At 42.0% G+C, this 12986-nt stretch overlaps 1 protein-coding gene across 2 annotated transcripts; it reads left to right on the plus strand.

The window, feature by feature from the left end:
• Positions 1-299: 299 nt before the first annotated feature.
• LOC144988450 (CD276 antigen-like) lies at positions 300-12532 on the plus strand. Of its 2 annotated transcripts, XM_078938849.1 has the most exons (8): positions 3539-3848; positions 4808-4981; positions 7057-7374; positions 8066-8332; positions 8645-8944; positions 9244-9342; positions 9661-9715; positions 10916-12532. In XM_078938849.1, exons 3-8 carry the CDS (start codon positions 7362-7364, stop codon positions 11232-11234), a joined length of 1053 nt encoding a protein of 350 aa, XP_078794975.1. In that variant the 5' UTR covers positions 3539-3848; positions 4808-4981; positions 7057-7361; the 3' UTR covers positions 11235-12532. The 2 variants fall into 2 exon arrangements, with proteins under 2 accessions (XP_078794974.1, XP_078794975.1); XM_078938848.1 differs by lacking the exons at positions 3539-3848; positions 4808-4981 and adding an exon at positions 300-625.
• The last annotated feature ends 454 nt before the right edge of the window (positions 12533-12986 follow it).

Consider the following 12986-nt stretch of genomic DNA (forward strand, 5'->3'; position numbering starts at 1 on the left):
CCCGTGAATCGTTCAGCGGCGCGAAAATAAAAATAAACATTGCCATGGACTAGTAACTTGGCGGTTCATTTCTGAACATTAAATCTACACCAATGTGTTTGTAATTTTACTATTTATTAGTCAGCCACATTTTCCATGTTTAGAACACAGCAGATTCATAAATAGTCTTCGTAAAATGTTCATATTTATTAGGTTTTTACTTTGGAAAATGGGTGTCATAATCCGCGTTAAATAGAAGTAGTTCGCCTCTAGACCAGGTGGTGGCGGTAATGCACCACTTTGTTTTCTTGTCAAACGCCACATGAACAACACCTGAAGGAGAAAAGTAGTGAGCATGAGTGTCCAAATTGCTTTGAAAATCCAGAGAACTATAAACTGCCGCACTTATGTAGGGTCTTAGTAGTTAGGGATTAGGGTGGGAACTCGGACACAGCCCTAAAGTCAGGGAGAGCTTCCTCTGTGATGATGACGTTCAGGTTTGTTAGATGAGAAACTGTTCGGAGACATGTAACTTCTGGGACGATGCAGTTTCTTTTTTTTATTTCTCAGATGAAAACTTTGATGATGGACAAACTTTTTAGTGTTTTGTTTTTCCTGGTCGATGTTTGGATTTTAACCAGAGGAGGTGAGTAAAACGAAAATCTGTTTGATTTCTTTTCTGGCTGAGTCTTGTTGGCCCTTCGGTCCGGCCTTCGCAGATTCCGATGGTTCAGGACGTCCAAAAATGAAATGTGCAGTTGGGAAACGAAAAGACACACAAGAGACACACATGAATTTTCAAACCTTTTGCAAAAGGGGAGAGGTGGAAAAACACGACCTGTTAGGCTCTGTGGCTGTCCGCTCTCTCTGTCCTCAAGGCAAAAAGGCATTTTTATTCAGTAAGGGAAGATGAAAACATGCAAAATATGTCATTAGAGTGATGCTTTTGTCTAGTCTGCATTGCAGGTGACGTGGCTCCATAAACACTCCAGTACAGAAAGAAAACAGAGACTGCAAGTCAAAAACAGCCCTACTGGTGACCTCGGCACATTATCTGTTACTGAGGGCAGGAATCAGGCATATTTCTGCAGTACAATATACATGCATTAATAGAATCCATTAAATGCATAATAACAAGAACATAGAAAATATTTGATTTGAAATGGTTTATTTCAAGCAATCAAATAGAAATAATACACAAAAACAGTACAATCCTCAGTTATACATTCACACAATAACTAATCAAACTTTGGATAATTAGGCATATTAATAAATATTGCTTGAAAGGGAGTGGAAGGAAGCGAACTTATATAATCCCACCCCTGCTCTACTGTAACCATTTTATTACATGATTTATCAATATCCGGTTCAAAACTTTTATCGGACAGAATTAAGAATCTTTGCAATATCAATAAAGCACATGACAAAGATGAATTACTTAAATTATTTTGTAAAAAATAACTTTTAGAAATCAACATGGCAATGAAGTATCCAAATATATGAAGATTATGTTACTTATAAAAGTAATTGATATGATTAAAAAACAATACTAAATGTCAAGGAAAGCCTCCTGCTGCTCAGCTGCACTCCTCCTGGAGGCCCCTCCTCCCCTCCCTGGAGTGCCCATGCCCTAAATAACAACCATCTGTGTACAACTCTTTACTCCCTGTGGACTGCAAATCTGACCTGATCTTCTCCTGTTTTTTCCACCTGTTCAGCACACACATGTGGTGTTCCTGTGGTCGTGTGGTCTGTGATCCTTTGTGTGTGATATTGGGTGCTTCTAAAATGTTGTTCAGAGAGCGTGAATTCCTGAGAGTTCACATTAGCCTCTCCTCCATATGTGGTCAGTATTTGTAATGGGTGTCCCGTGACTATGTGCTACTACAAAATGTAATACATTCGTGATGTCTCTTACCCATGTTGTCAAACATAATGCTTAGGTACATACCAGTAAGTATTACTTCTTCTCCCCCTTTTCTCCGGAACAGAACACTGTTTGCAAGATCTTCTGTTCCAGAAACATCAAGGAAAAATGGTCTATGATAATCTGGTGTTGTCAGCTCAGCGGTCGCAGCCAGGGTCTATTTTAGGTTAATTAACATAGTTTCAGCCTCTGCAGCCCAGTGCAGGTATGCTTTATGGTTCCTCCTATTTTGCTGTCTGCCCATGCCGCGGAGTGGATGGGTCAATCCTTTGTAATTGGGGACGGAATGTCTGCTGCAGCCAGGCAGACCTAAAAATGACAACATCTTGGACCTTCATGTGCTTAGGATGAGAAGCACAGCTGATCTGTGGGACTGGGAAATAATGTTCTAAAAAATCTACTTGTCTGGGGTACACCTACAATTTTTGCGAACCTTACACCCTGTGGCTGCTATACGGCTAAGAATTACCCCTGTGGCGTCTGAACATGCATCAACTGTTTCAGCTGTTGTCAGAATTTTATCCACATTCTGGATGAGAGTGACGTTGCCTGAAAGGGGACAGTCAGAAAGCACCTCCTTTAACACCTGATTGAAAATTCCTGGAGAGAGTGTGAACCCCTGTTGAAAACGCGTGTAACGCATTTACTGGGTTTCACACGTAAATGAGAAGATGTCTACACTAAGGGTGTAGAAGCAGACCGAAAAAAGCATTAGCGAGGTCAATGCATGTAAACCAGCAGTGTGAGTGGTCCAGTTTGGCCAGGGCTACATATGGATCAGGATCAGAAACGGTTGAAGCGCTCAAAATTTTATTTAAAGCATGCAAATCAGTGGGCAATTTATCGACCCTTCATCAGTGGTGCCCTGAACCCACAGATGACGTGGCTTTTCAGTCAATTAAGGCCCTGCCAGGGGATGGTCAGTCCGTTCATGACCATGACGGCAAAGTACCTGACGGTGTTCTAGGGTGGCTTTGTCCTCCCCGCAACCATGATGCCATAAGTTACTGCTATTGGGGAGAAAACCATACTTGGGACATCTGAGTGGGAGTCTAATCTGTTTGGGCCGAGACGCGTTTTAACACTCCGCTTAATTCTTTAATCTTATGTTTGGGATGCAATGTAAGGGAAACGTGGGGTACACTACGCCTTGTGAGAGGGTGTGAGCAGAGCGTCTGCTACCAACCCCTTAGAGGCTACATAAATATTTAGTCTAGCGATCTGCTATTACTGTCCTTCTGTTGGGCCTTGGGTTTTCTCATTTTCTCATTTCTATCTTTAAAAAATATAATGTGAGGGGGTCAGGCGGGGAGGTGCAGGGCTCAAGGCTGGAGATCCAAGGTTTCCACACCAGAAAAGCTGACAGAATTCCTTCATGTGCTGTGGTTTCTGGATCTAGCAATCCCCAGTACAAGTCTGCCTGTGGCTCCTCTGTTGGACAAACAAGGTCATGAATTAGTTCATCCGCTCGGCAGTGGAGTATAGTTCCATCTGGTAGAATGACTTGTAACCCATCCGGGCTGCACAGAGTGGTGGCTCCCAGCTTCACCAGCAGGTCACAACCCAAAAATCGTCTTCAAGGACTTGGTGTATGGCAGAGTCTGTGTCTCATTGTTCTCATTGTTGTCTCAGGTTCCATGCCTCCTGGGATGCCAGTTCATTGCAGTCATTTGGTGAACAGGCCCATGTCCACGCCCTCTTGGGGTTCCACCCTAGGTGGTCCACCTCTGGACCCATGCCATCCATAAGGCTGCCAAAGTTCATATGGACAGACCCTAGTCCAATGGCCGGGTTCCTCGCAGTAATAACACAGTCCAGCATCCATCAGTTCCCTGAGTGTACCTCTCACCCGCCTCTCACCCCACCTCTCCCCGTCATTGTCCCCTAAATCCTGAGGGGCAAGTGCCAGATTGACAGCTGTCACCACCAAAACTGTTCATAGGTGAGTTATAGTTTGTAAAAGGAAACCAGGTTGGACCTGGCGGAAATGTACCAGACAAATGCGACTCCTGAGTCTCAGTTGTGAGCCTAAGAAATTTTACTTGTATATGTAATTTTATTTTTATTTATTTATGTATTTATTTATTTGCTTTCTGCCTAGCCTCTGCCAGCTGCAACTCAATTAACTGTTTATTAACTTCTTCCAATTTATTGTCTTCCTTTTGACATTAAGCGTTTCATCCACAATTGTTTCTCACTTTCAGGTGCATTCGTTATAGTTTGGCACTGTTAGTGTGAGTTCGTTAGTTTGAATCATATTATCATACCAATGCCTAGTCTGAAGAAACATTAGTTGTTTAGTTAACACTGCGCAGACACCCTATCCTATGTTTTTATTGAATGACACCGGCATGCACTCCTCCACACCATTTGAAGCAAATTCCAAACAAAGCGCTCTGACTGCATCTCTTTGGGAAACTCAAGGCTGCAGACCTGCAGCTGTGATGAGAGGCTGAATCTCTAGGATGTGTGTCCAAACAGTATCACTGATTATAATTTTGGAGAGCACCGTCAGGGGACAGAATAAATGCAAGCATTCTTTTCAAACCTCAAAATCTTCTTCCCTTATTTTTATTTTATTTTATTTCCTTATTTTAAGTCTTATTATAACTATTTGTGTGTCTGGAAAAGCTGGGCGTGAACTAACAGCATTTCCATGCAGTGTGATTTCAGAAATTACATCAGCCGTTGTATAATTAAAGAGTTAGGAGCCCCTAATACTGCAACTTTCCGCCCATCCAAAATTGTTTTTTTTTTATCATTATTTTTATTTATTTATTATGTATGTGTGTGCTGTAGGTCCATCATCCTGTTCAATAAGCAGTTCCCAGGCGAACCTGCTTTGTCACCGCTCCTTGTCCTAAGTGCATCTCATCTTCCTGTTTTGTCTGACCCCCCCAGAGGGAAGACATTGCCCTTCTTCACTTCACTGCTCTGTCCTGTCAGATGCGTCAGATCCTCCTTGCTGCGTTTGCATAACTACGGACTCCGCTCCGATCCGCCTGTCAATCTCACGCTCCGGTCTTCCCTCACTCGTGAACAAGACCCCCAGATATTTAAACTCCTCCACCTGGGGTAAGGATACTCCACCCACCGAGAGATGGCAAACTACCTTTCTCCGGTCAAGAACCATGGCCTCAGATTTAGCGGTGCTGACCCACATCCCAGCCGCTTCACACTCGGCCGCAAACCGCCCCAATGCATGCTGGAGGTCCTGGCTCGATGAAGCCAACAGGACAACATCATCTGCAAAAAGCAGAGAGGAAATCCTGTGGTCCCCAAACCAGATCCCCTCCGGCCCCTGGCTACGCCTAGAAATTCTGTCCATAAAAACTATGAACAGAACCGGTGATAAAGTGCAGCCCTGCCGGAGTCCAACGTGGACCGGGAACAAGTCTGACATACTGCTGGCTATGCAAACCAAGCTCCTACTCTGTCTGTACTCTTTGTCCTTTTATTTTTATTTTTTTTCACACACACACTTCGTCCGCGCGCCTGCGGGAACGTGCAGCTGCACCTTCTTCTCTGTGCAAAACCTCAATCCTCCACCTCTTTACAAAATAACATTACAAAATATTCCTATTCTAATTTAGAATTTCTCAACAACATCAGACTTATAAAGAGGACAGTTCTTTTTTATTTATTTTTTTATTTTCAATCAATTTAGGATAAAAGTTGTCACCGTTGGTTCAGACATTGGCTGCTCCTCCTTTCCCAGCAGAATTTCCTCTCTGTCTGTGTCTTTCAGGTCTTTTTATTTTTTACTCTATTTTCATGTTGCGTGACCCTCATTGACGTTTTATCTAACAGATTTTCTGGAATGCTGTGGAAGTCCAAATGGAATTTCTAAAGACCAGTAATAGTACACCTCATCATATGTTCTGCACTTTGCCATCACACTGCCAGCCGAGACCACCAATTTTAATCCTTCTAAAAACTTTACGCTCACGCTTCTCTCCAGCCCAACCGAGCCCCAAACATCATCATCCTAAGTTTCCCTGTCAAATTCTCCCTCAATATTATCTACTCTACATACATATCACGACAAGCTCAAAATGCCAATATAGTACAGGATCCATTATTCAACAGTAGTATTTATGTATCTATCAACACTCTATCCTAATGCTAATGTAGTATAAGATTTATTATTAAGCTATAAGAGTTATGTGTTTATTAATAATATATCCTAATCCAGAGGTTTGTGCTCCTACTTCAACAGACCCATGCCGCCTTGTGTTGACACCGTCAGGTTTCCAGCAGAGCTGCTGCTTCACAGCACAGACATGGCTTCCACATTCACATACGCAGCCGTGCACTTCATTCATCCCAAAACCACATAGCAGAACATACAACACTGCAGAACCTATACTAGCCTATACGCGTTTATTTACAACACCATAAACCTAACAGATACAATAGGGTCCTTGCAGTACGTGCTCGGGCCCTAATAATATGTCCATCTCCAAACCTTACTGGGCGGGGCCAGGTCCTGCTGGAGGATGAATTCTGCATCTCCATCCAGAACCTCAGCAGAAGGAATCCTGAACTCCTCTAGAACTTTCTGCTAGACTGTTGCAGTGATTCTGGACTGAAGACAGCAGAGGTTTCATGTCAACATCAACTGAGACATCTGCTGCTGCTGCTATGTTAACTAATCAGCTCATCACATCATTAGTAATGATCCTGTTTGTCATTTAGGTTCACATTTACAACTAATTTTGTCTTTCTATTGATCTCCAAATAAGGAAAATTGTATTCTCATGTCTTAAAAAAAGTTTGTTTTCGTGTGATAACAAGTTATTAAGTCTTTATAACAAGAAAACAAGCTGTAAAAAATATGAACAGAGGCTGCTGTTCTTATCTTCAGTAAATTTATTATCTGAAAAAGTATCAAAACCCATGAAAAGATTGAAATGAGCCTCCTTTTTTCAGATTTACAACAAAATTATTGTCTGGTATGATTATATAGGCTGTTCAAACATTAATCTTTCCTTATTACAAATCAATAAAGTTTTTACGGCAGATCTCTTACTCAAAGAAAAAGTAAAAAAAAACTAAAAGTGAAGAATGTCCTTCATTGAATCTCATCCTATGAGAAAAAGTGTTTCTGTGCAGCTCAACATTGAAACATCTGTCTCTGATGTTCACAGATGCAGAGGTCTCCTGTCAGTTTGGACAGAGCTGCATTTTACCCTGCAGGTTTCCACCTGGAGATCATCTTGGGATTTACTGGGTTCAGCTGACACCAACACAGGCTGGATTTCACTCCTACTATGACAACAAGGACCAATTGAGACACCAGGACCAGAGGTTTAGAGGAAGAACGTCGCTGTTCCAGGATCAGATCTCCAAAGGAAACGCCTCCCTGCAGCTGACAGGAGTGAAGGTTCAGGATGAAGGATCATATCGATGTTTGACCAGCACCATCACTGAAACAGGAGAATTCGACATCAACATGAAGGTTTACGGTACGAGAAACCCAGAAAACTGGAGAAAGTCCAAATGTTTTAGTTCAGTTTCTCCCATTCAGTCCATCAGACATTCTTCAAGCTGAATGTTCCACAGTAAGTCATGAAATGAACTTGAATTCAGAGTTTAGACAGTAGTTCATGATCCAAAGTTCCTGATTCTCCTGAATCTGTCCCATTCTCTGATGAACAAATGTTCTGTGTCTCTGAAACTAAAAGCTTCTTGAAATCCTCCAAATCTTGGAGTCACTAAAAGGTTTTCTTTGTTGAAGCAGAGACGACTGCAAGAACAGAAAGATGTGGAAGCTCTGAAAGCTGAACCAGAAGAGATGAAGGAAGGACAGGAAATGGGATAATGCAGACATTTGTTGACTTTACAGCTGGAAATCTATCAGAGAAATCTGTCATTAAGGCTGAAAATGTCCCAAAAGAAATGAACAACAAGTGAGAGATTCTGCAGAATTGAAGGAGGTTCAGCTCCAATGTTGAAGGAAATGAAGAAAGATTTCAAGCAGAGCTGCAGATTAGTGAGAGTGTGGATTAGAGGAGGACACACCTGCTGAGGATCAGTTCATCCTGAACCTGCTTAAAGCTGGAATTCTAGCAGCAGGAAGAGAGGATTGACTTTTCCACACACACACTGATTCTACACTGCTGGAAGCTGAAATTCTACTTTTTCCACTTGTTGCAGCTCCACCTCAGAAGATCAACATGAACCAGGCGGAAAACCAGATCATCTGCAGCTCAGATGGGATCTATCCTCAACCTGATCTCAGCTGGTCCATCAGTCCTCCATCCAGCAGAACCTTCCAGAACACAACCAGAGTCCAGAAGACTGAAGAACTTCTTTACAACATCAGCAGCTCTCTGACTCTTTCAGACGGTGAAGATGACCTGGACTACATCTGCACCATCAGCACTCCATCAAACCAGAGGAGAGCTTCATGGAGGAGAGGACGTGAGTGTTCCAGTTCATCTGGAGACATCTCTGTCTGATCATGGCAGAACTTTCAGAATCAAAGACCTTGATGTTCTTTGTCACTGTGGGACTGTTTCTGCATGCAGACCTACAGGATCCTCCAGGATCCAGCAGACTATGGAGGATTCAGCTCTGAAATGATTTCTTTCAAGTCTTTCAAAGTGTCATTCATGTCAATATGGAGGCAGGAGGCTGTGTGCAAACATCTCAGTGTCTTTGCTTCAGGCTGTCAGACATTTGGACTGGATGTTTTATTTCATGATGAACTGTTTCTGTGTTTCTATTGTCCAGCTTCAGTGAAGATCATCTCTGGAGAAGCAACCATCTCCTGCTCTGCCTCAGACTCCTCCCTCAAAGGCTTCAGTCTGGTTTGGAGCTTCAATCAGAATCAGATGATTGTGACCAAGAAAGAGGATGAGGAGCAGAGAGTGTCAGAGGAGTGGAAGCAGCATGTGAAGGATGTCTCAGAGTCAGGCAGACTCACACTGCAGCACTTATCTGCAGATCATGAGGGAACATACACATGTGAAGTCAGCAAGGATGAGGAGACCAACATCACTCAAGTCTCTCTGAGTCCAGCTGAGGAATCAAGTGAGAAACTAGTTTTTCTGTCAGAGATCAGAGAAATTGCTCCCATGTTCCAGACATCCAAACGTGATCAACATGAAGTCTGTCAGAACTCGTCCCGTCTTTGTGATTGTGTTTTACTTTGAAACTTGCAGCAACATTTAGATTGAGTTCTCATGAAAACATGATGCTGAGTAAGAAGTTACCAAAGACGGCAACGTTTAGCTGCAGAAGATTTTCTGTCAACTTTCCTCTAAATGTTCTTTCATGTTTTAAAGAAAAAAAATCTCCTTTTTGAACCAGATAACTGTTTTCTGTTTCAGACAATCCTCATGTACGCATCATCATAGTGTTAACAGTTATTGGGATCTCTGCTGTTGTAATCGCTCTGGTGTTTTTCTGCAGAAGAAGAAGAAGAAACGGTAAAGTTCCTCAAATCCTGCTGTTGTTTAGTTGTGGAGGAAGTTGTTGTAGATCAGTTATTTTCAAAATAAAGTTGAGGAGGTGAGAGTTTGTACATTTAGGACTGCTCTGTGTGAGGAAGACATGAAGGTCAGTTGATGAAGAGCAACAAGAAGATGATTAGTTTTCTTTATTGTGTGCAGAGTCTGTCTGACATTTAGAAATGAGCTCAGAGATGAACATCCCAGCTGAGAATTTACATCCATGTGTGTTAGTGCACGTGTCTGTGCACGTCTTTGTGTTAAACACTGGTGTGTGTGTCCTCTTCTCTGTTACAGCTCAGAGAAAAGCTGCTGAAGTTTCATCAGTGGCCTCAAACACAGAGATAATCCTGTAAGTGTGTCTGTTTGCTGCCTTACTCACTGGTTTGTGTTCAGTTTTTGCTCAGACAGCAGAATCAGAAATGCAGATCTAGCAGATGACCTTTAGGTGACAGAGGTCAGCTGCAGGTCTGTGGGCCTGCTTTCAACAAACACTCCCATCAGCTTCATGACTGCAGTTCAGCTTCATTTTTCCTCAACAGTCTTTGAGTTTCAGCTGCTCTGACTTTGAGGCTCCAGAGTCTCCAGAAGATGAAAAAGGACTGAAATGGAGCTGAGCTGCAAAACTGCATAAAAAGACAGAAAGAAAGATGGATGGATGTGTTGAAATTGTCAAAGCAGAGCAGAATCCCAGCTTGTGTTTGATCCAGGAGAAAATGTTGGACCATCAGGAATATTTGGACTCAAGTCTTCCATTGAAAAACTAAACATTGATTTTCTGAAAATCTTTTCATCCAAACTGGAAACACAAACCACTGAACAACTTCTGGTTCAGGTTTCATCCAGCTTACAAGTTTCTTTCTAGTTTGGAATCAATGTGAAAAAGAGACAGTGAGCAGAAAATGTGCAGAAGTTTCTGAACAGAATAGATAATGATTCTAAAAGATCAGAATAGAAGAGAATCTCACTTTTTATCACACATGGTTGTTGTTTGGATCTAAGATGGTTTCTAATCAAACAAACTGATTCACTTTTGGAAAAAAGAGGAGATATTGAATCAAATAGCACAGATGTAGCATTCTGGCGTCACAGTGAGAGGGTTCTGGTTCAAATCCCTGCTGTTTGTTTCTGGGTGGATTTTGGATGTTCTCCTCATGCATGTGTGGGTCTTCTACAGACACTCTGGTTTTTATTCCACTGTCAAGGAACATTGTGTGTGTGTGTGTGTGTTTGTGTGTGTGTCTGTGTCTCTGTGTGTGTGGGTGTGTATGTCTGTGTGTGTGTGGCTTGTGAGTGTTGTTAACATGTGAGTGCGGTTGTGGTGATGTGTTCAGGGTGTCCTCTGCCATTACCCAACAGCAGCTGGTTTGACTCCAGCAACCCTGTGACCCTTGAAGAGATACAGCGGGTTCAGAAGATGGATTGATGGATTGATGTACGGACGGATTGATGGATGGATGGATTCATGTTTTGATGGAAATGAAGAAATGTTTCGGTTCCTGTTTCAGTTAAACTTCATGATCTTTAATTTCTCATGTTTCATGTTTTTCAGCACCAAGATCTCAGAATTCCACACAAACAGAGTACGGAACAACAAGGAACAATCAGGAACAACAAGCAGAAACAACATTGTGAAACTGATGCTTCATCTGTGTTTCATCAGCAGAACCGACACAACGACAAAATTCATGAATTCTGAAGATTCTTTTGCATTTAGTTGTAACATGGTCCATGGTCAGGGGGGGGGCTTTGTTACACCAACAGCAGCACATGAACCAAAAATGAGGGAGACAGAGAGAGAGAGAGCTGAGATAGAGGAAATGACATTGGACACTGGAAATAAAGCAACATCTGGAAGCATTTCACTTTAATTGATGATACAAAGGATGAGTGTAGAGTCTGCAGGAAAAGAATTCCATCTAAATCTATCTATTGTATTTTGTGATGGTATTATCATTCATTTTGAACATTATATCTGGGAGGAACAATAGTAAATACTTTTTATACTAAGTATTTACTAGTATAAAATACTATATTATATTATATTAAATGATATTGTCATCCATTTGTTTACATTAGTTATTCATTTTGTGCATACTTTTGTGTAGCTGTTGATAATAATTAATTATAGCAATAAAACAACCTAAAGAGCCATTTGGGAGCCAAAAGATCCAGTTCTTTTTAGTGAGCCGATCCAAAAGAGCTGGTATTTCCATCACTACTGAGGAGCTTGTTCTTGTAGTTCTGGCTGCTGGACCATTTGTGGAGCCGCCGCCTACTTTCTGGCCTTGCCCAACTGGAGTTTCACAAGTTGTACTTGTAACGCTGGAACTCCTTCCATGGTTTGATCACTATGGTCATGTGATGTGTTTCCTCCCAAACTGTCCTATTTGCCCCATCAAATCAGGATTATAATGCAAAGCTTTAGTGATCACTTCTACTGCTTTTCTGATGACACCTGATGGACCCACGCTTGGTTGGAATGAATCCCCGTGTGTTTGACCCATTTGTCCTTGCATTGTTCTACTTGCTCCTTAGGAGGTGTCTCAAGGTGTTTCTCCTTTTGATTTGTCTCACTGAAATCTGGGGGGGGCCTGTGGACACTGGGAGTGGAAATTTGTCTCTCATGGCTCATCCAATCCCAGTGCAAACCTCCACAAATGGAATTTCATCGTCCACATATGAAATCTGGGCCATTCCTTCTAATTTTAAAAGCTCCCCCCTGTCCTGCACTGCTCTCCAATCTCCCACGTCCACCCTCTGGTCCTGTGTTTTATATATATATATATATATATATATATATATATAACACATATATATATTATATATTCAACTACAATCAGTCCCCCTCCAGAGGAGGAAGCATTTCTCTACCAGAGCCGTCACATCAACAGAAAGATTGTATTTGACCGCTGCTTTGTGGCGGGCCTTCCTCACCTGCCATGGGTCAGCTTCTTCATCAGGAGGCGTCAAAGGATGTTCTGCATTCTTCAGCCCTCCTCACTGTTGTGGAGGTGAACAGGGGTTCCACTATAGTTTTTTAGGCTCTTTTGATTTTGCATTTAATGGATTCTATATATGCATGTATATTGTATTGCAGAAATATGCCTGATTCCTGCCTGCAGAAACAGAAAATATGTGCAGAGGTCACAAGTAGGCCTGTCTGTGACTTTTGGTCTCTGTTGTCTTTCTGTGCTGGAGTGTTTATGGAACCACAATACCTGCAATGCACACTAGACAAAAACACCTCAGACCTCTCAGTCCAGAAAAGTGCAGTGCTAGGAACAGCTAAGATGCTGAAGGACCCTCAAGCTCCTAGGCCTCTGGAAAGGACCCGAGCTTGGAGGAGAAAACACCCGCAGAAGGGTGAGAGGGGTGTTTTAGTTTTAGTTTATATACAGTATATCTCCAACTTTAATGAATTAATTCAATTAGTACCAAAATATTTTGTCAGATTTATTCAACCCAATAAATAGGTCAAATGTCAAGAAGAAAAACTAAATGTTTTGGTGTCTGTTCCTGTGAGAAAGTTGTCAAAGTGTGTTTGCGACAGAGTTGTTTCTGTTCAGTAGTCAGTGGTTGTAAAAGCCAAATGATGGTTTCTCAGATCGTAGCAGCATTTC

This window comes from Oryzias latipes, chromosome 20, assembly GCF_053564925.1.
Source record: "Oryzias latipes strain Hd-rR chromosome 20, Olatipes_Hd-rR_3.1".
Taxonomy (NCBI): domain Eukaryota; kingdom Metazoa; phylum Chordata; class Actinopteri; order Beloniformes; family Adrianichthyidae; genus Oryzias; species Oryzias latipes.